The following is a 22,931-nucleotide window of genomic DNA, read 5'->3' on the forward strand; positions in this document are numbered from 1 at the left end:
CCTAACCTGTAAGACCAATATTGCCAACTTATATTACAGAGAGGTGAAAAGAGGCGCAGGAAAGACCAAGAACACATTCAAGGTCATACAAGTGTGTCACTACAGGATGAATTGAATAGGTCGGATCTTCTCCATTGCTCTGGAATTGTGTATTTGATCCTGCAAGTTTCAAGTATTTATCACTGAGCCCAAAGGGCCGGAGCCTTTCTTGTGGGGGAAAGAAGATAATGATGATCACTTCCCTCGATTTCATGCCCTGTGATTAGGCTTTTCAGATTTCCTTCTTATGGCCATTAGATTTTTTTTTTCTCCCAGGAAATTACCTATTTAACTCAGGCTTTAAAACACCTTCAAACCTGAAGACAGTACATGGTGCCCTTTTCAAAGATCTCTGTTCTTCAGCAAATACTCATTGAACCTACGGATCAGACACCATTCTAGATGTGAGGATTATAGCAGGAAACAAAACAGTTTCTAAAAACCCTGTCTTCCTGGAGCTGACATTTAGATGAGGGCGGAGGTGGCAGGTACAGACCCGCAAGAAACGAAACGAAGAAGTTACATAAGAGCAGTGGCAAGTGCTCCCCGTGGGAAGACAGCGAGAGCACAGTTAGCAGCACGGCCTCTGCGATCAGATCGTGGGCAAATCCCCACTCAGCCGCTCGCTAGTTTTGTGTGTGTGACCCTGGGAGAGTGACTTCATCTTTCTGTGCCTTGGTTTCCTCATCAGTAAAATGGCGATAGTGAAAGTAACACACTGGGTTGCGTAAGGGTTAAATGTGTTAATATTCACACAGTGCTTCGAACAGTGCATGGCACTGTACAGAAGCGAACTGCTCGAATTAAGAAAAATAAAGTCGTGGATAAAGAGTGTTGGGGAGGCATAGAATTGTGAGAAGGGCGATCCCTTCGTAGGAAGTCCCTGTGAAGGGCTTTAGTTGGTTAAATACCAGAACAACGATGCTGGTATCTTCTCAAGAGGATTCAAAGGCAGGGGGACCGGAGCCCAAAGGTCCTAAGCAAGAGTGCCGGGTATGTCTGCGGAGCAGTGAGGTCTATGTGACCGAAGAGAACGGACAGGAAAGCGAGAAGACCAGAGAGGCATCTGAGGGGAGTGCGGAGCTGTGTGAGGGCGGGTAACAGGCTGCCTCTGGTCTGCGGGAGAGGATCAGCCTTTGTAGGTTTTACGTAGAGAAATGACGCGATCCGACTTACAGGCACACGCTGCCGGGGCCCGGGAGGAGGAGGAAGACTGGTTAGGAAGCTGCTGCAATAATTCGGGGAACAGACGGCAGAGGCGTGGGCCAGGGTGACGGCAGTGGAGGTGGTAGGTTCTGGATGTACTTGTTGGAGACGACAGGATCTCCGGAAACGGATGTGGGGGTGAGGGAAAGAGGAGTCAACGAAGAACCAGTGGGGGAGACTGAGAAAATAAGCTGACTCCAGATCTTTGTAGTCCTGAGGAAATCGAGCAACTTAAGTTTAGGTTTTAAAGATTTTACCCAGAGAAGGGGACAGAAGTCAGAGCTCAGACGGTGCCTGAGATGGGAGTCTAAGGGAAAACCATCCCTGGGAAATGAGAATCCCAAAGGGCCACACCCCATGTGGAAGGATGAATCAAAACAAATTTCACATCTTCCTTCCTTCCGTGACTCCTCCACAGGGGACTGCAAGGGAAATTTTCTCAGTGCAGAGCAGAGCAGAGACAAACAAAACAGTCTCTGAGGGTTTTAACTATAAGTCAACCCTCCATGTGTTTGCAGCCCAAATTCACACCAGTGAGTAATCCCTTAAACCAGGCACCCAAATGGGGGCATCTCCAGGTGTCTAGCAAAGCAAATGCAGACCCTCTCTGGATAAAAGAAGCTTCAGTCAAGGGCTCCAGCAATAATGAAAGACTTCTTGAGATGGTAGGTTGGAGTTTAACAAGTCCCAGTCAGTTAACTACAAGGAGCGAAACCTAGAACTATCACAGTGTAACTGCAGCCTGCCAAAACCTTGCACAAGAGCAAGAAGGAATGGAACGAGTGAGGCTGGCTGGCAGACGGGCTCTTACACAATCTCACGATAGGGTGAGGCCTCAAGAGACCGCAGCAGCACCGCCAGCTGTCACGCAGGGTGAGGCTCCGTAGACATCGATAAATAGGACTGTTCTGGCAAACGAGTTAGCCACGCTCACCGGCAGGGATCCGGCCTTGGTATAATCACCAAGACACTCAAAAGTGTTTCTTCTTTCAAAGGAAAGACAGCAGAACTAAAAGAAGTGTTCGAAATTGACAGCAGGATTTTTTCACGCCCACTAGTACTACATGACTACAGGTAAGGCCACTGCCACCTGCCTAGTCCCTAAGGGTAATTTGAGGGCCACCGTGTGGACCATACTTGTTACACGCATCCTGGCATTTCACTCAACCTCCTCTGCACTGCAGCTCGGACTAGCATGTAGAGCTCCTCTTTTCCTAAGTGTGGGAGGAGCTGGGGTTTGGAACGAGAAAGGCTGCTGGAATCGGTCCGGCAAGTTACCTAACCTCCATAGGCAGAGTTTCCTTGACTGTAAGGATAATAGCACATCTCTTCCCTTAATCATTCAGCATACATTCACTAAGATTCTTTTAAGTGTGAGGCCCTGGGGACACAAAGGTATATGAATATAAACACTGAGAGAGACTCTAGGGAAAGAGAGCCCAATGTTGATCGGCCTTTCCATTCCAGGCGGAACAGCTGAGTCTGCTCTGGGGTTACGACTGGACTGTGCAGACAGACCTAAAGGGCCGCCAGAGACTACCCGACAAACAGGTACAGCCAGGTCGTCACACCGAGCTGCTCAGAGTACAAAGCCTATCCACAACCTCAGAGATTCTGACCACGTTGCTCGCTAGCTTCCACTCTTGGATCTGAGCAGATAGGCAAAAATTACAATACTCTGAGGAAGGTCTCTAATAGGACGTAGGCAGGCAAAAACAAGCAGAAATGCATCAACATGAAGGAAATAGCTAGCAGGGAGAACTTTTAAAATAAGCACTGATATTCTCAAAGGTAGGAGAATACGAAGTCTGTCTGGAAAAAGTCCAGCTGTTGTTAATATAACGAGAAGGGTTTGTGTGACATTGATGTAACGTGGCAGCCAAGGAGAGTGGACTGGAATGTGCATGCATGAGCAATGACGACTTCACTGTACTAGTCAGTGAGGGTGGTAGACACTGTTAAGTGAGCATGTGTACTGTGTGGCAGTCAAATTCAAAATGACTGAGCAAGTAGAGCAATGAATCTGCATCAAATATTGCATTAAGCTTGAACATTCCTCCACAGAAATTATTCAGATGATTCAGGAAACTATTCAGATGATTCAGAAGGCCATAGTTATGGGCAGCTGGTGATTGGCAGCTTCATCATGACAACATGCCTGCTCGTGTATCATGTCTCGTGCAGAGTTTTTTGGCAAAACATCAAATCACCCAGGTGACTCAGCCCTCCTACAGCCTAGCTTTGGCACCCTATGGCTTCTGGTCTTTCCTACAACTAAATAACCTTTGAGCCTTGTTGATGTAGCTCAATGGATGGAGCACTGTGGTTCGATTCCCTGTCAGGGCACATGCCTGGGTTGTGGGCTGGGTCCTCAGTTGGGGATGAACAAGAGGCAACCAAACCATGTTTCTCTCATACAGAGATGTTTCTCTTCCTCTCTTTCTCTCTCCCTTTTCCTCCCTCTGAAAATAAAGTAAATAAATAAATAAATAAAATCACCCTTGAAAGGGAAAAGATTTGGACAGTCAATGAGAATCAGGAAAATACAACAGGGCAGCTGATGGCAAATGGGAAAACTGTATGAGGGGTTAAGGTGACTACTTTGAAGGGGACTGAGGTGTCACTGTCCTATGTACAAGGTTTCTTGTATCTTGTATCTTCTTCAATATTATTTTTCATATTACATGGCTGGATATCTTCTGGACAGATCCCCGTATATTTCAACCAGGATAAAAACCAAGATAATTATACATGTATATGAATATGTGTTTTCTATGCCTCTATATTTTTATGAAAGAAACATCTAAAGAACAAATTAAAAATCTCAAGAAGAGGATTAGAAGATAAAGGCAAAGGAATTTTCTAAAGAGCAAAAAGACCAAAAGATGGAAAACAAAGAGCAAGAAAATCAGAGGGCTGGAACAGAGGGTCTAAAATGTGAATGACAAAAGCTGCCAAAAGCTAGTACAGAGAAAATGGAAGAGAGGAAATCCATGGAACAACTCAAGAAAATGGGCACACTCTCCAGACTGAAAGGACTCAAGCACACGCCAAGCACCACGGTTAAAAGTAATCCCAGACTGAGACATGCTGTTAAGAATATCAAAAACACAGAAGACTTTAATCAATGTCACTCCAATAAAATCAATTTTTAAAAAATCTGCCTAGTCTTCCATGAAAAACAACAACAACAACAATAAGAAAACAAAAACAACAGGAACAAAGAGAAGATCCTATAAGCTTCCAGAGACTGGAAACAGGTCACCTGAAACCATCCAGAACTAGAAAGCTCTATACTTCCTAAGAAGTACCGGGAGCTACAAAGCAATGTAGCAATGCCTGCAAGTTTTGAAGGGAAAGTATATCTACTCTATTCCAAAACCATCACTGAAGTGTGAGGGTAAACTAAAGACACTTTCAGAAGTGTAATATTTCAAGTGTTTTATCTCATATTCAACCTTCTCAGGAAGCTACTACAGGAGACGCTACACGAGCTGCGAGAGTAAACACCCAAGAGGAAGACACAGCATTGGGGACAGGGACCCAAGACAGGAGAGAGACGAAGACCTCCCAGGACGACAACGGAGGAGGGTCTGGGGTAAGGGCTGTGTGGAAGAGGCAGAGGGCACGCGGGCAGAGGCTCTGGGAGATCATTCACCATGGAGAAAAAATGGCGAGACTCATACATCTGCCTAATCTGAAGAAGATTTAGATAATTGGTGAGGAGTTTGGGGTTGAATTGGTGATAGGCTCAGGGGAGAAAAAAGCCAGGACCAAAGATAAAGAACTATTTGCTCCAGGAAAAGTAGAAAGTTGCATAGGAAAGGAAAAATTTACTATGTGGCTGTTAAAAGCACTTTATAGCCACAATAATATAAGCACTAAATATTTAGTGATTCAAACTTATACATTTATTATATGAATAAAAGGATATAAAAGGTATAAATGTGAATTGGGGCTAGAAAGATGAAAGAAAGCTAAATTTCTCTTCCATACTGGGATATCAATGCCTAAACGTGAAGAATCAAGAAATACAAATACCAGCATGTTATTTAGGAAAATGGTGGTTAAATACCAATAATCAGCTAAAAAAGTTATGAACAGTGGCCTTTGGAAAGAGGCCAACAGGGACAGGGCAAGAGCAGGGAGCCGCTTTTGTAGTAACACCTGGTGGAGCTTGTAGACCGTGCAGCTCCCACGCTGACAGTACGCTGGAATGACAGCAGCATCTGACCCCCGCCCGAGCCCAGGGAATCCGAAGCGGGAGTTAGGGCCCCAGTACAAGTTGCGAAAGGCGCTGTGAATGTTTCCGATGCACAGAGAGAGTTGAGAACTAGAGCTTTAAACTACTACAGGCATGAGTTCATCTCATAACAATAAAAATGTAATATTTAAATAAAGAAGTATACATGAAATGTTTACATGTGAAGAAGCATTTAGAAAACATACACATTTATAAAACACTCATATGTATGAGGCATATATAACAACGTGGGAACTCAAGAAATAATACTTGTGTATGGGTCACACGGCTTTCTCTTTTTTTCATTAGAAACTTGCAAAATGGTAGTTTAAGAGTTTCTACACATGTTTTCTAGAAAAAGCAAGTATGAGACACATTCATATATTAATTAACACAGAACTCTTACTTCATTTAGAGGCGTTAAACAGTTCTAATTTTTAAAAAGACTAGATTGGTCTGTGCCATACTCCGATTTGCCTACTGCAAACGGGTCCCCGTCTCATTCCTGCAGATCAGTATGTTCTGGAAAATTTAATTTTTTAGAGGAGTTACACTGCATGGGCCATCAAACACAAGCAGACAAAAACCAAACAACAACCTTTCTGTTATTCCACTGCTATCCCGTCAGAATATTAAAATCTAGAATGGTGGCGGGAGGAGGGGTTACAGGGCAGCGGGGAATAAAGGAGAGGAAAAAACGGGACAACTGTAATAGCATAATCAATATATTTTTAAAAAATCTTTAAAAAAGGAATATTAAAAATCTAGAATTCAATCATGGTACCTAATTAAGTAAATACACTTCCAAGTAGGCACAGTGGTGTTTTTTTTTTTAAATCAGCATCCAATACTCACTCATTCTACATCCAAAACACACTCTAGAAATAGGCACAGGTAATGAAAGATATTTTGAGATTATAAAAAGTGCTATTGAATAACATCCAATTAAAGTGAGAGAAATTACTAGACTGCTGAAGTACTCCCAATGCACGCTGGAGCATATAAGCAATACACTTGACCTGCTGTGTCAGCAAAGGCTGCCACACCCTTAAACTACAGCAAACGATCCCTTCTCGTTCACTGACAAAGACGCTGAATGATGCTTTTGAATTCTGTGAAGACAAATGCCTGGACTCCTCTGGTTTTGTGAGTTTTAATGGGAAAACTAATAAACTTTCTCCTTCAGCAACCTTGCACCCCCTCAGAAAGACTAACACACCACCACACACATGATTTAAGAAAGTATGCAGCTAATGCTCTCCAACATCAAAGTTGTAACGTCAAACTTGATAAAATGGGTAGCAGGAAATTTGCTGACAAGCTCAGGGTAGGTTGGAGGCTCTTGGAATTCTGACTTTAAAAAGTGAAACTAAACATGAAAATTAGATGGAAAACATATGCTTGGGGTCAGCTCTCAGAGCTACATGACATTTCCATTGCTCTACTGAAATAAACCTACTAACGTTTGCTTCTCCACTAATTACATGAACACCCACAACAAAAATAGCTTTAATTGGCAGTTTTAATGTGCCGATCCCAGCATATTTCTGAACGTACTGTTCACTAATGAAATATTCCGACCACATATAAAGGACTCCAAAAATTCTGTTTTCATTTTTCTGTAAATTACTATAATGTGAACTCTAATATCCTACTTTAAAGTGTTTTGCTGCTGACATCCTTTATACAATCATCAAAAAACACTGCTTCAAAAGTAAAATATAAGACAAAGGACTTTCAAGTTAGATCCCTGTTACTTATTTCAGAATTCAGGGCCATCACTTTTTACTTGTTGTCACAAGTTTTTAAAATAAATGCATTTAAAACAATTCGTGTTGATGTTCGGTGACTGTGACTGTAAAACATGGGATATAAATTTCAGTTAAACCTCAGCAGCTCGGTGTGTAGATGGGGGAGAAGTCTGGAAACTAGAGAATACAATGTGCTCATGTGCTTCTACCTCTATAGAAGGAAATCATTCTGGGTTATATAACAGAAAGAACTTTCCACCAGGGATCTTGGAAATCTTGATTTTTTTTTCCTGCAGAAGGATTTATTATTTTCCACTGAGTATCCATTCATGCGTTTTCTTCTTGTTTCTATTCATAGCACCAGATCCTGACTAGCATGCACAACCTCAAAAGAAAAGAAAGACTAAATACAAACTGTGTAAATAAAATGAAGCAAAATAAAAAGGCACACGTCAAGATCAGCCACCTGGAGTGGCGCCACCACGTCTCACACGTGCCACGGTGCGCAGGGAACTCACCTTATAGGCGACACTGTTGGACGAGTCCACGATGATGAACAGCGGCTTCCTCGTGAAGGGATAGAGGTCTCCAGGGTGGAGGCTGGGAAACAACAACAACAGTGAGTGACTGAGTAACTATACCGCCAAGTCTGGGAATCTTTCTTCTTCGGTTTGGTTTGCTCCCGTCTCCTTTTCATGGTAGCACTGAGAGAAAAACAAACATTCATTAAGCAAAAGAGAAAGATTGTCTGTATTAAGTGTTGTTGGGAAAAAACTTCAGAGATAATTATTACTCAAGAATATCCAGACTGGAGAGAAGGCTATTGTATATGTAAAGACAGGCTAAACACACAACGTGCAGATCTCCAAAGTGAGCACTGAGGTCCTAGCTTAGTATTTAAAAGCCCCTTTGAGAACAAAGATGTGATAACACAACTAGATTTGTACTTCAATAAGTCTTTCAAAATCTATACCTATTTTAGAGATTTTTTTAGTATTTCAGGTTATATCTTTCTATTGCAGACAATAATAGGGCTTCCCTTTTTTACTGGTCTTTGCTTTCTCTGGACAAGTTCAGTTCCTTAAATAACCAGATCGCTCTCTTTCGAATAGAGAAATTGTAGAGCCAATAATGGCTCACCCAGTGGATGTGTCGGACCTAGAAAAAATGCAACTTTCTCAGGTGCATTCTACTTGAAATCATAACTAAGTTCATTTGTGGTATATCAAACCAACAGAAGCTTATACTAAAAAGTTTGTATTGATGTTAACATGTATCATGTCCTGATACATTATTTACGTATGTATATATTTATAGTCTCCTCCAACTTAAATGTAATTTTGTTCATTGACATATATCCGGTAATTGAATAGTGTCTGACATATAACTGACATTCAATGAAAATAAAAAATATATATATATTAGCTGAAATTTCCTAAGATAGTCAGAGATGGAAGTACTGCTGGATTCAAGTAAGTGTAATTAATAGCAGCCTAGGAGAGTATTTCTAGCACTAGAAAAAGTCCCTATTTCACTTTATATTTCATAAGAGAAAACTATAATTTTCATAGTAGGGAGAGACACTAGAATACATACCAGTGCATTTCTTTGTGGGACTGATTTCGTTTGTGAATGGCATCTCCATTTATAATATCCCGGTTACTATTAGTAAGTACCCCTCCAAAATCATAGGGACCTATGAAAACAAAGGGAAGAATCCTAGACTTCAATTGGAGAGTAACATTGTAAATCTCTCACTGATACAAGTAGAAGGTAATTACAAAACATTTTAATTATTTTAAAATTTCTCATTTAATGCAGCATTTAAATGATTTCAGCATGTTGCTTATTTCAACATTTTTAAAAATTCACTTAATTATTCATCAGTTCTTCAAACACAATCTAATGGGAAAACAAGAATCCGAGGTATCCCATTATTCGGGGAAATAAAAGGGATGGAGATCTGGGATGCTCAAAATGAGCTTTGCGTCTCAAGCAAAATTAAAATCTCAGGTTTGACAAAATTATTTAAGTAAGAAATCGCAGACTGAAGTCCAAATAATTTCTTAAGTATAATTTTAAGCAAGCCATTAATTGTAAAATTTAGGAAAAGTCTGGAATAAAAATTTAGGAAAAGTCTGGAAACCTTGAAAATTCTCACTGACAAAAGCTTCACTTATTGAGAAGAATGGCTGCCCTGACCGGTGTGGCTCAGTTGGGAGGGTGTTGTTCCCCAAAGCAAAAGGTCACCGGTTCAATCCCCAGTCGGGACACCTGCCTGGAACGCGGGTTTGGTCCCTGGTCAGGGCGTGTGTGAGAGGCAACTGGCTGTTTCCCTCTCACATCGCTGTTTCTCTCCCTCTCTTTCTCCTTCCCCTCCCCTCTCTCTAAAGATAAATAAATAAAATCTTAAAAAAAGAACTGCCAAATTGTAGCATGTGAAAAAAATCCATTGTCACTATTATACCAACTGCTGGAGTTCCAGTTTTGAAGTTAGCCACTAGTCATACTAGTCAGTTACACTTTCATCTGAACGGAACAGCAACTGAGGGGTGTTCGGAAGAATCTGTCTCCAAGGACTAGTCTGGTAGTTACCGACTGTAGAGCTATTACAGTTTGAAAAGGTAACACAAGAGGTCAGTGTATTAAGCAGGGGCCCAGAAAATCTGGTTCAACAGTAGCTAAGAGATAGAAATAATTGCTTATAAATAAAATTACTAACTTCACTACAAAAGATTAGTTTATGACTTCCAATCACTTTTAATGCTGTTATATTTTATCCCTTAGAAAATCACTGCAGCGAAAAGACTTGAGGTTTATTTTGGTTTGTTTCCATTTATCACTTTAAGAGGATCTGTAGGTCATGCAGGAAGATGGGAGGGACATGCACTGTATAAAGGAATGCAAATTTCACAAACAGATGAGGAGGAACATGTTAAGGATGTCAAAAAATTTTTGTGTGTGTGTCCAGACAGAGATTTAAATGCCTCTTTTCCATCCCAGTTACTCACCTATTCTGACCAATTTCATATGTTCTGGGCTCACATATTCTGGTCAGTTTTAAGTTTTTATTCTGAAACAGCATCCCACTATTCTACATGTTGAATCCATAAAAACCAAAGAAAGGACGGAAAACAAAATCATGACAAGGACTTGAACTTTCACAGTTACAAAAGTGTACTGATTTCTACAAAGACGTTCGGCCACGATGAAGCCACTAAAAGCTCAGAAACATTCAACGACGTGAGGTTGCTCATTACCAGGCTTGGCCATTTCACACACACGTGTGCTTCTGGGAAATCTGACAGTGAGGCACACAGTTGGTATGTGAATTTGCTGACGATTCGTGGACTTTAATGTATACTATTTCAGCAAATCAAATAGACTGGGGTATCTGTAAGACTGCCAATCCCACAAATAGACCAGGTTCCCAATTTGGACGCCTCCCCAGAATGCTGGAGAGGGTCTGCGGGCTGTGGGCCACCGTCTTGTAGAAAACACAGAGAATTCAAGCCCTGCTCACAACAGGAGCATTCCTTTATTGTACCTTCACTATCAGAACGACCTGTGGGGAAGACGCCGGTGGCTGACAGGTAGATCAGGAGCACACTATTGGCGGGCAGCTCCTGAAATTTAAAAAAATCACATATACAAAACAACAAACAGGGAAAACAACAGCTTTACTTAAAGCTCATGACACTTTAAAGGTGTGGGGGGGGGGAAGAACCTAATCTGACCTACTGTCTTCTCCGAGAGAAGAGTCACTCGTACCGGTTCCAGCTTCTGTCTACACGGCAAAGATTCTTTATTAACCTACAATCTACAACTACTGCCAAAATTTTGAAGACATTCTGTGCTTCAAAATGTCCATCATTTAGAAAACGTTCACTGGAAAACTTGAAATGGAGGAGGAGAGATCCTGACTGCAGCTGGAAGAGACAAACCCCCCGTCTACGGCTTTCTCTGCTGGACTTTGGGGGACTCCCTGCTTACTCCCCGTAGCTCTTTCAGTGACCGAAGTGTCTCCCTGAGCTGCCTGAATACATAACAGGCCTACGCGCCCTGCTCCTGTTTTTTCAGTCCTGCACAGACTCTTATGCCTAGAGTAGTTTAGCGATAAAAACCTGGACGGAGGAGAATAATTAAGCAATAGTCTCATTAATTAATGGTAAGGAACATTCAGAGCACCATGAGCAATTTCCATTCTGAACACAGCTATGATTAGGATATTCCAAAGGCAGTTTCAATTTCTTCCTTCACCTAAACTCTTGACTCAAACATTCCAAGAGAAGAGGGACTCTCAGATTCCATTCAGGGCACACTTTCCCCATATAGTAAAATACACTGGATCATATATACCTTAAAAGATGCTGCTAAGAATGTGTACAGTTGGCTGAAGGTGGGTTTGTAGAGCAGGTACTTGTGGGGGTTTTCTCGCCTGGTAGGCTTGTCGGCTGATTCCTGTATTTACACACAGAAAACAACACACAGACAAGCTCTACTTGACAGATGGGTTATCAATGTCTATTTTTACTATCCTCTTCACCAAATAGCTTTCGTTACTATTATTATGCTTATCTATATTTCCTGCGTTTCATCAAGAGAGTTCTTGATTCGCGCTCACACCATGTGCTGGGTAACAGCATTCCGTGGGGAGTAGAGGCAGCAGGAGTGTTACCAAAACCGCAAAAGTAGGGAGAAGGTACCTGCATTCCTGGCTTATTCATCTGGGAGGCTAAGTTCATCGGCTCCCTTTCCAGGGCTTGCAACATCCGGAACATGTCAACAGTTAGTTCACTGAACTTAACCTGCAAGGCCAACAGACCTGACTATTAATGCAGGACGCAGACCTTGAAGCCTTAATCATATTATTACTCTTAACATTCATGTGTACTTAATGACATTGGGTCTTTTTCCAATATTTTGTCATAAAAAATTTCAAAAGATAGAAGACTGAAAGAATTCCACAGTGACATCCGTAAGCTTATCATCTAGATCCTACAACATTTTCTATATTTGTTTTATCACATATCTCGCCATCTATCCATTCTCCTATCAATCCATCAATTTCCTCAGATATTTTTAGAAACAAATCAGCCCTGGCTGGTGTGACTCAGTGGACTGAGCACTGACCTGAGAACCAAAGGGTCGCCAGTTCGATTCCAAGTAAGGGCACATGCCTGGGTTGTGGGCCAGGTCCCCAATAGCGGGGGCGCGTGAGAGGCAACCACACATTGATGTTTCTTTCCCTGTCTTTCTCCCTCCCTCCCCTCTCTCTAAAACTAAATAGATAAAAGCTTAAAGGAGAAAGAAACAAATCAAATTCGACATGTAAACACAGAGACCTACAGAGGTCCCATAAAACATGCTAACTTTTGGCAACACACCGAGGCTACAATACGGCTGTGGCGCACGTTTTATAACCTCCTCACTACGCTTTGGTGCTACACAACGTGTGAGACGGCATCTCTTTCCATTCTGAATAATACTTCTATAGAACTCCGGGTAGGCAACATTGCACTTAAATTAAAATTTTTTAATTTAGAAACCTATGAGTTAATGGTAATAAAAGCCAAAGTTGGAAAAGCACTAGAAAAAGTTAATAACAAAAATTGTAAGTGTAAGGAAGGCTTCAAAATGAAAACTTGTATAAATAATGCATGTAGAAAAATGTATTTACTGGTAACTTTTCCAATATCTCATAATTTCTAGTAAATTACATTCCTAGGACTTTAAATCACCATCATGGGACTGTTCTGTCATGAAAAACATATTTGAAATTTGCTTTTGACAAATGTACTTAAAAAGAACCCCCTTCCCTTTTTTGTGGATTATAAATAATAATAAGCAGACTTAGAAAGTTGTAAAGAAGAAAATAAAAACCACCTATAATTCTGCTACTCAGAGATAAACGTTTTATTATGTTGGTGAATTTCTTCTTGGTCTTTTCTTGTGTGTGTGTGTGCATTTTAACACATGAAATAATTCTGTTTCTCTGTGGAGTACAGCTCCACAACCAGTTTATTTTTACTTACCATATCATGAGTATCTTCCTTTGTGATTAAAAATTCTTTCTAAACCATTTAAATGTCTATAATATAGTCCATAGACAGACATGGCATAATTAACATTTCCTCACAAATGGATGTTAGGACATTTACAAAGAAATAAAAATCCTGTAATATAGCAAAAGCACTATTTTTCAAAGTGGACTTGCAGCTTAGTTCCTTCACAATTCTTTACCTGGTTATTACAATTACCAATAATGAGTGCGTCAGCCAGAGACAGCTGTCCCACAATCATGCCCTGTTCCAGCAAAGGGGCTCCTGTCTCAGCGAGGCGGTTGGATGTGATAACAATGGTGTTGTCATCATTCAGGACCATGACGGGGTCCGCCTGGAGAGAAAAGCAGTCAGTAGTTGACAGCCAAGACAAAATGTCAGTATAATAAGTTATTCCTGCTTGATATACACACAGTCAAAATGCATACCACACAAGAATTCACTTATCCATTAACTATGACAACCTTTTGTCAAAAACTGACCTCAATGAAAGCTGCGACTTCTTGAAGCACCAGGTTCCACTCCACTTGATCTTCAGTATTAAAGCGGTGAGTATAATCTTCGATTTCATCGGACAATTCCTGATTTTAAAATATCATGAAGAAAATGGTTATACAAAAAAAACCTACATGGTACCATATTCCTGACAGAACTGACATTGGTAAGAAGTTTGATTATTATCAGATGCAGTCCCCATTACAACCAAAAAGAAAGAATGAAAACGACCTGGATTTATCGCAAACTCAAAAACTCCAGAATGATCCACATCAATAAGATCCTCAGAGAGATCCTGCACGACCCATACCCACTCAGCGCCACATCAGCATTTACTTTATTAATAGAAAACTCTTAAAGGTAAAACCCCAAATTTTTAACATGCAAAAAAGTAATAATGTCTAGCTGATTCTCTTTGGCTTGTATATCACACTGGTTTTATCTGGAAATTGTCAATAGTAACTAGGAGTGGAGAAAGACAGAGGAGGACTTGTCAAAACCAGCATGGGATACTTGAGTCCCCCAAATTAAGAAGGGTGCCGCGGAAACCGCTATCTGGATGCAGGGTGCAGCCAGAATGCAGTCTGCGATCGTGACAGACAGTGAGTGAGTCCCAAGTGCCGTGAACTCTCCACTGTCTCAGTTAATGAAGGACACAGTGATGCGAACACACTAACGGGATGAAAAAACCAAAACTCTTTCACAATACCTTTGCAAAATATTATGTACTGTAGTTTTTTATGACCTAACACTTCAATTATTTTCTCTTCAACTAAGTATTTTAACTTTTGTTTGCATTTCCCAGCCACGCACGGATGGGTGGTAAAATGGACAACATGCTGATGGGGTACAAGCAAGGAATGAAGATAACCATCTCCAGTCAGTGTGTGTTTGAAGTACGAAGAGAGTCGAAACAAATTTTTTTATCGTTACCCTTGTCAGAAGTTACCATACTTTGAATGCTGGAATGATTTAGATGTATCAAAAATTATTTTCACCTTAAATCTATTTTTAAACAAAATTATCCATGTAGAGTTAGATATTTAATTGTTTTAAAGTACATTTACCTTCACCAGATCCTTCACAACATCCATTTTGTTGAGAAGAAGACAAACGACTATAAATCTTGCATAGTATCGTAGCTTCTTAACTACCAACTCAGGCCTACGGTAGACAAATGGAAAATTACTCATTAGATCAAAAAAGGAAATATGCTTTTTGATTTTTTCCAGCTTTCTTATAGCTTTTAAACTCTTGACCCTATTCTGCAGTTATAAATGTTTTGCATATAACCTATATTCTGAACACATTTCTTACTGATTCATCACGTACTTCATTCATTAAACAAATACCTGCAGTATCGAGAACTTAGATGCATCTGGTACTATGCTAACTGCTGGGGGTGAAAAGAAAAACAAAACCCCAGAACTACAGACACCATTCCTTCTTCACAGAGTTACAGACAAAAAAGCGTTTAAAATATAGAGGACAGATAAATTCTTAAAACACAGTGGAATGAGTACAATGACAGGAGAAATCAAGGGTGCAGGTGCTATTTGAGCCCACAAGGCTGGATCTTGAATGACAGCAGATTTCCTCGAAAGAGTAACATTTTAAGCTAAGGCTCCGTATAAGGATGAGTAGAAGACAAGAGGCAGAACGACACGAGGTGAAAAGCATTCCAGGAAGAACATTCTTTGTTTTAAAATCTTATTTTTCTGATATTAATATTACCAAGCCAGCTTTCTTGTGCTTAGTGTTTATATGTCCTATCTTTTTTCTGACCCTCTGCTTCCAAGCACCCGTGTCCTTTTATTTTAGCGCCTCTTTTGTAGATAGCACATGGGTAGGCCTTGCTTTTTGAGCCACTGGGATAATCCCTGCCTCGTGCACTCAGGTCCTCTGGCTTTGCGTGTCCGCCTTGCTGTACTTGTTTCCGACCTGCCCTTCTGTGTCTGTGTTCCTCTACTGCTCCCCTCTTGCTTTCCTTCCTGTCCCTCTAATGCATTCCAGTGTACCTTTTCATATCCTCCATTGGCTTCTTTCTTATCCCTCCTCATTACTGTTCTTTCAGTGTGGCCAGAAGTAGCAACTGCACCCTCAACTCTGCAAAGGCTGTTTACAGTCCATATGGCACCTCTTTACATCTGACGCTTTATAGTCATCCCTTACCAATTCAGACACCACACTCCCGATTTCCGCTTCCTGCTTTCCACACCCTACATTACAAATATAATCACCTTACAGCAGTATATTTTTGTATATGTTTGACATTTTCCATAATAAAACAAAAATTGCTCTTTGACCCATGAGTTATTTAGAGATGTGTCTACTAATTGACCGATTATTGATTTTTAAAAACTATGTTTTCCATTCTTAATTTTTAATGGATTTGCACCATAGTTAGACAACATATACTTGAAAAAGCTATTTTGATAGAGAACAGGCTGGCAGTGACCAGAGAGGAGAGGGGAGGGAATTTCAGGGGGAAAGGGGAAGGGTTTACAGGAACAAGTATAAAGGACACATGGACCAAAACTAGGGTGGGGGTGGAAATGGGAGGGAGATGGGTGGGCTGGGGAAGTGAGCTGGGATAGGAGTAAAAGACAGAAAACTACCTGAACAACAATTAAAATTTAAAAAGATTTTTTTAAAGACCTATTTTGAGGTACATATAAGTCAATTTCATACAAAAGTTTCATATAAGCTTGGATATTATGTGCATGTGCTTATTGTATGCAATTTTAAATACAACTTTTTAATTGTGTTATTCAAATCTTATAATTTTTTGTCTTCTTGATATATAAATCACTAAATATGGTATATTTAATATCTCCATGAATATTAAACCATTTATCAAATTCTCCCTGAAAATTTGCCACTTTCTACTTAGTTTACTATAATGCTACACTGTTGGGCATATACATGTTAAGAATTTTTATATTTTCCCGAGTTGTTCCTTTTATCATTATGAGATAAGCCTCTATACTTAATAATACTTTCCGCCTTAAATATAAATAATGCACACATAAGCGCAGCAGCATTCTATGTAACTTATCTCTTTGGAGGATCTCTTGTAAAGAGCGTATGACTGGCTTTTCCTTAAAAAGGCATCCTGATAGTCTCTGCCTTTTGCCTAGGGCGTTTAGACCGCTTTCATTTACTATGACTACCAATGACTTGGACTTATTTCTACTTTATTATTTTGTGCTAATTATATATCTTTAATATACATTCCTCTGCTACCTTTTGTTATAATAATCATAATTGTATTACTCACTTTGCTTACCCTTCTACCTGTTTTGAAATTACGCATTCTCCTTCGGTTCTTTAAAAATATTTTTCTTAATATTTAACAAGCAACTTTTACTCTAAGTTTCTTCTGAACAATAAATGGATATTACTAGTATGGTTTAATTCTTTATTTCCTTTCTTCTTTCATGTTATAGTTCTCCAGGATTTGGCTCCATTTTTAAAAAGATTTTATTTATTTATATTTATAGAGAGGAGAAGAGGGGAAAAGGGAGAGAAACATTGATGGGTCTTCTCTCATACGTGCCTGACTAGGGACCGAACCCACAACCCAGGCCTGTGCCCTGAAGAGGAATTGAACTGGCAACGTGTTGCTTTGTGGGACAACACCCAACCAACTGAGCCACGCGGGTCGGGGCAGCCCCATTTTCTTAATAAAATCAAATAGCCATTATTGCAATGATTGCTGTCTTGTGAGGCCTGTGTTTTTTTAGGAAACAAGGGAAAATTTTTTTCTCACTAATCCTTATACATCACCCCTTCTTTCTAATTTCAATTTTCCTGTCCCTGAAGAAATCCTTAGTAGTTCTTTTCTGCCACCTCCCACCTCCCCAGGTTGCTGTAGCACTGGTCACAGTGCTAATGACCGGAGGATCTCCCTTACTCTCTTGAAGCTAAGCTGTCCATTTAAAGAAGAGATGACTGCTCTATTTTTTCCGGCATTGCTAGGTGTTTTGGAGAGAGTATTTTAGATTCTCTATCCTACTTCATTATCAGAAATGGAATTCAAAACAGAAGAAAATTGTAGGAGCAGGATGTCAATTCACACTTGAAATATTAACATAGCAACTTTTTAACATCGGATAGAATAAAATAGGTTCTATGAAGCCATATCACAGTTTCTACAACTATGTAACAGATTACACGAACAGATCTCGAACTGCAGATTGACAAACACTAAGTGGCCAGACAGTAAATATTTTTGACTTTGCAGGCCACAGATGGTGTCTGCAGCATATTTATCTTTTCTTTTCTCACAACCCCTTTAAGAAGGTAAAAACGCGTCTGAGCTACTAGACAGTACAAAACCAGACCCTAGTCTGCTGGCTCTGCACTAAATGAACGTACAGAAGTGGTGGACGCGCTCTGTTCTGGAAACCACGTGCTGAACGACAGCAACGCGCAGATGAAAGGAGTCAGTGCGGCCCACCCACACAGCAGAGGCTACCCCAGCCCAGCGGGAAATCCCGAACCCGCAGCCCACGGCCCACTGCCGGGCTCCCTGTTGAGCTGCGGGAGGAAAGGTCCACATCAAGTCCTCCTTGCCAACGTCACTAGAAAATGCCCAGGCCTTCAAGTTTAGATTCGCATTTCCCACTGCAGAAAACTTCAACACTCTCAACACTGAAGCTGACATCATGATCTTTTGACAAAGTTCTAGTGGCCTCCGGAAGTGTCCAACCTGCCAGGCCCTCCGCTTGTAAGACACCGGATCTTCACACATTTGCAGGGAAACTGTTTCCCAGATGACTCAGTGCAACACCACCCCAACCTCTGTGTACTCGGGCACTTTACCTTCTCCGAGTCTAAGTCTGGTCAGGGTCCGCTGCTGCCATCGCCACAGTCGGGGCTCAAAGCTCCTAGGACGACTGATTAGGGGGTAACATCTCCCTGTAGTACACAGGATGGCCCTGAGGAATGACAGTGTGCGGGCTGACTGCTTAGTGACAGGCAGTTACCTTGGTGATTGCTAGAACGAACCCTTCCTCCCGGCACTGACAGAATCCTAGGCACTGAGACAGTGCAGAGAACTCGTCCCTTTGAGGAGGGATTTTTGCCTGTGAAAGCAACTGTGATATTGTGGAATGCTTTCCTACTCAGTTCGAGTCTAGTGGCTGTTGATTACAGGGGCTGTCTCGGACTGCTACCTGGACTGGCCGCCTTGCCCTGCCTGCACGTGCTAAGGAACAAACAACACACCAACTGAACAAAGTCCCCCCAGAGAACAAGGTCCAGATTTCTGATGGTCCTTTGATTCCAATTCAGTGCCTTTAAGACAAGGGACTTTGGCTCCGTGGTTCCAAACAACACCACCTCTGTTCACCTGCCCTGCTCTAGGAGGCAGCACAGGAAAACAATTAAGGAGCGGTGTTCGCCGTTAGGATAGCAAAGGATTTCCATGAATCAAACTGATGGGTTTTAAGCCAAGGGGCTTATGGCCAATTTTCCTTTTGACAAATTAGAAAAGTGAATTACACAAGGTACTTTACTATTGCTTAAAATAGTTCCTTGCTGATAAAATATTACAGAGCCCTTTTGCACATTCTTAGAGATAAATTCATCTCACCAAGAATTCAGACAAATTGTACGACATAAATGCAATAAGGAGAGGGTTGGAGGAAATATATCTGTAGTGAGTATAGGCAGAGCAAATCGTTTAATCTGAAGGGAGAGTAATGGACGGGAGTCTAGATGGAAGGAGTGAGGTGACGACACAAAGACTCCAGCCTCTACGAACCTCACTTGTACCCAGCAAACTCCTCCAGACAAGTCTGAGCAAGACTTGCAAGGGCACGAGGGGGATTTACAAAGGTGGGGCTTTCCAAAAAACATTGCCGTAGAGCGGGAAAGCCTACGACAGTCAAGCACAAAGTGTTCTCCAGAAAAACATGTCAAAACTATGTTTTCTCCTAGTGCTAAGAGAATGTATTATTTTCACTATAGAACAACCATGAGTTCTGTGAGTCAATGGTAGAGAGAACGTTCACATCTTCTAGTCCTGAACTTTTTCTTTTTTAAATAAACTTTATTTTTTATTTACTTTTAGAAGGGAAGGGAGGGAAGAAGAGGGGGGGAGAAAAATCAATCAGTTGCTTCTCACACACCCCCAACTGGGAACCTGGCCCACAACCCAGGCATGTGCCCTGACTGGGAATCAAACCTGTGACCTTTCGGGTCACAGGCCAGCACTCAACCCACTGAGCCACACCAGCCAGGGCTCAGTCCTGAACTTTCTCTTCCAACAGTTCTTGGAATGCCAGCAATAAGGGTTCTCCAGCAGATCCCTGGTTTCTCCCACAACTCCACACTCATCTGGAATTAAAAACATCACCACCTACTTGCACCCCAAAGGCGTCTGTAACTCCCACGAGAAGATAACCATTTAAAACAAAACAGAGCACACGTGTACACCTTTTCTTTTTTCTTTTCCCACCCAAGTACCAACCACACCGCCGTCTATACATGTAAGTGCTCAACAGATTATTGTTGGGAATTAATAAATCCCACCAGATGTTTCTCCCTAACGCCCACACAACAGTGTTGTGCTTACAAAATAAACGCCCAACAGCTTAGCGCCTTTTCTTTAGTCCCACATGGCTGCTGTCAGCAGGCTTTTGAATGTATATGAAGTAAGAGTGCCCAGGCTAAAAAGAACCAAGATTATTGGCAAAGGCTCACGCTGGAGTTGTTTCTTTTCAGTGACACTTTGTGACCCCACGCTCTCATAAAGAAGTAAGCTATCCCTCCTTTGTGCTTTGACTGCACACTGGTACTGTGACATCTGTTACAACATCTACAATGTTCAAAGCCACTAGGTAACATCTCTGTGTGCTGCAGGAGGCCTGGCACATAGTAGGCACTCTGTAAGACCCGTTGAATGAATAAAAGTTATACACAAATGTATGCATTTCTGCATAATTTGTACACAAACTAAAAATGTCCAGTGTTTTTCCTTCTTGTCTCTAAAAACATTCTGGGTACGTACCTGTCCTCTTTATTGACTTGAGAATAGTAAGATCTCTGTCTGATGGCGGAATAGAAGGAGAAAGCCTCGTTCAGGTAGCTGGTCTCAGATGTGCGTAAGCTATGAGAAAAAAAAAATCTTTCAATTTGACACTGTCTCAAATTCTTCACCACAATCAGTGCTTGTTCCATTACCCCCCTATTCCTCCACATGGGGGGAGGGGAACGACTGTCCTAAATTTGAATCAGCAAAGCAATATGCATATGCAATATTGCTATATGCATATGCAATATGCAAATGCAATATGCAATATGCACCCTTAAAATATATAAAAATAATAATAGTTATTTTTATAATACCTCCCCACCGATCCCGAGCCTTTTTTGATGGCACCTCCAAATAAACATTATTCTCATTCTTCAAGGGGACTCTCCAAACAGCCTTCCACTGAGGTAAAACTGTCCGCCTAGGACAGACCTTTCACGACCCTCCCCAAATCCACACAGAGTCACTTCTCCTTTGACTCATCTCTTTCATTTTTTTCTCACAGGATTCAGAAATGGACTAATCCATATCAATCTTCAGAGGATGCTGATAAATTAGGTGCTTTGTTTAAAGAACTGGGTGAACGAGGTGAAGGGATTAAGAAGTGCAAGTTGACAGTTACAGAGTAGCCACAGGGACATAAAGTACGGCACAGGAAATGTGGTCGATAATATAAGGACTATGTCTGGTGCCAGGTGGGTGCTGGAAATATCGGGGAACACTTGGTAAAGTATACAATTATCTAAGCACTATGCTGTACACCTGAACTAATACAAAATAACACTAAAGGTAAACTGTAATTGAAAAATTAAAAAATAAATTAATTAAAATAGCAAAAACCAACACTTCTAGTTTACAAAGGACTTCTTAAGAAAATATGCTACCCAAGAGAGTGATTTTACTGGTGGGAATTTTGGGAGATGTGCCAAAGGGCAGGAAGAGGAAGGGACTTCTGGCCTCTCAGGTCACAGATGGTCCAGGCCTTTCTGTGGTACCCCTGACGCTACTTCACGAGAATGAGATTCAGAGTCCTGAAGGAGCCCTCTTCTCTCCATGGCCCATGGAGGGGGGCTGGACTACCCAGATGCTGTCACTCCAGGGATATAATCAGAAGTATCCTTATCTACTTCATGCAACCCTTTAGACACATCCTCCAAGTAGGAGTTGGAAAATACCCTCCCGAAAACCACTCATCCAAACACACGGGTTATGGTCTGTCTCGCACAGTTTCTTCATGGTTTAAGTGAAGCCACGAAGAACTAGAAATGCATTTATATTTATCTAGTACGAAGACCACACTCCTTGAAGTTAAAAATGAGTCTGACCAAATGAACTGTTTGGAAGGTGAGCCCTGGAAGCAAATAATGTTACTTTCATTATGGAAGGTCATTTCATAATGCTGCCTTGAACAATCTGATCTGAATTATTAAGGTTTCATTTGTAACTCCTTAGTTTTCCCTCCAAACAAATAAGCATATCATGCATACTTCCGCATGCTGTAACTTAGGACAACACTTGGTTTTTCCACATGCAATTCACTTACTAATAATGGTAGTACAGCTGCCCAATCTTAGAAGCAATTTCCCCTATTTGCCACCGCTTCAAGCCATACCGATTATCCAAGACTTGTCTGTTTTATATAGAAAATAAGAAAATAGAAATAAGAGACCATAATTTTCAAAAATAACCAAATCTGTAAACTTAATGGGATAAAATAACACCCAATTCAGCATGAAATTTTAAATTCATGAATTTTTCATGAGATTTCAACAAAATCATTCCATTAAATTCAAAAAGCATTTCTAGAATGTCTATTTAAAGTAAGTTGAAATATAAAAAGAAACTTCTCTGAGCTATACTCACAACTATTAGCAGCATAAATACCCCCACATTGTTTTGGCCAATAAACAACACCTATTTTAGAATGAAACCACAAATCAGTCAAGCTATGTTAGACTTACTCTGAACCATTTCAGTTATATATAGTCTTTAGAAATCTGATAAGAACACTACATTTCAAAACCTCAAGTAAGCGAGAAAAAAACCAATTTGTTTTCATCTGGGTCATGCAGATAAAATATACTAAGATGCAC

At 40.9% G+C, this 22,931-nt stretch overlaps 1 protein-coding gene across 4 annotated transcripts in view; it reads right to left on the bottom strand.

Annotated features, from left to right (window-relative positions):
* The window catches only part of SCAI (suppressor of cancer cell invasion), a 102,122-nt gene that overhangs the window by 16,658 nt on the left and 62,533 nt on the right, over positions 1-22,931 (bottom strand). For 3 of the 4 annotated variants that reach the window (XR_004902345.1, XM_028516930.2, XM_036022216.1), the window contains exons 5-14: positions 22,382-22,468; positions 20,815-20,913; positions 14,864-14,960; positions 13,784-13,882; positions 13,483-13,635; positions 11,946-12,047; positions 11,599-11,700; positions 10,787-10,865; positions 8,836-8,935; positions 7,758-7,839 (exon numbers count right to left, since the gene is read on the bottom strand). Coding sequence is in view for 3 of the 4 variants with exons in the window: in XM_028516930.2 (XP_028372731.1) it covers positions 7,758-7,839; positions 8,836-8,935; positions 10,787-10,865; positions 11,599-11,700; positions 11,946-12,047; positions 13,483-13,635; positions 13,784-13,882; positions 14,864-14,960; positions 20,815-20,913; positions 22,382-22,468 (1,000 nt within the window). In the remaining variant the exon portion in view is untranslated. The remainder of the gene's footprint in view (positions 1-7,757; positions 7,840-8,835; positions 8,936-10,786; positions 10,866-11,598; positions 11,701-11,945; positions 12,048-13,482; positions 13,636-13,783; positions 13,883-14,863; positions 14,961-20,814; positions 20,914-22,381; positions 22,469-22,931) is intronic. The other variant, XM_036022215.1, reaches the window with a different exon arrangement.

Source organism: Phyllostomus discolor, chromosome 3 (genome assembly GCF_004126475.2).
Source record: "Phyllostomus discolor isolate MPI-MPIP mPhyDis1 chromosome 3, mPhyDis1.pri.v3, whole genome shotgun sequence".
NCBI lineage: Eukaryota > Metazoa > Chordata > Mammalia > Chiroptera > Phyllostomidae > Phyllostomus > Phyllostomus discolor.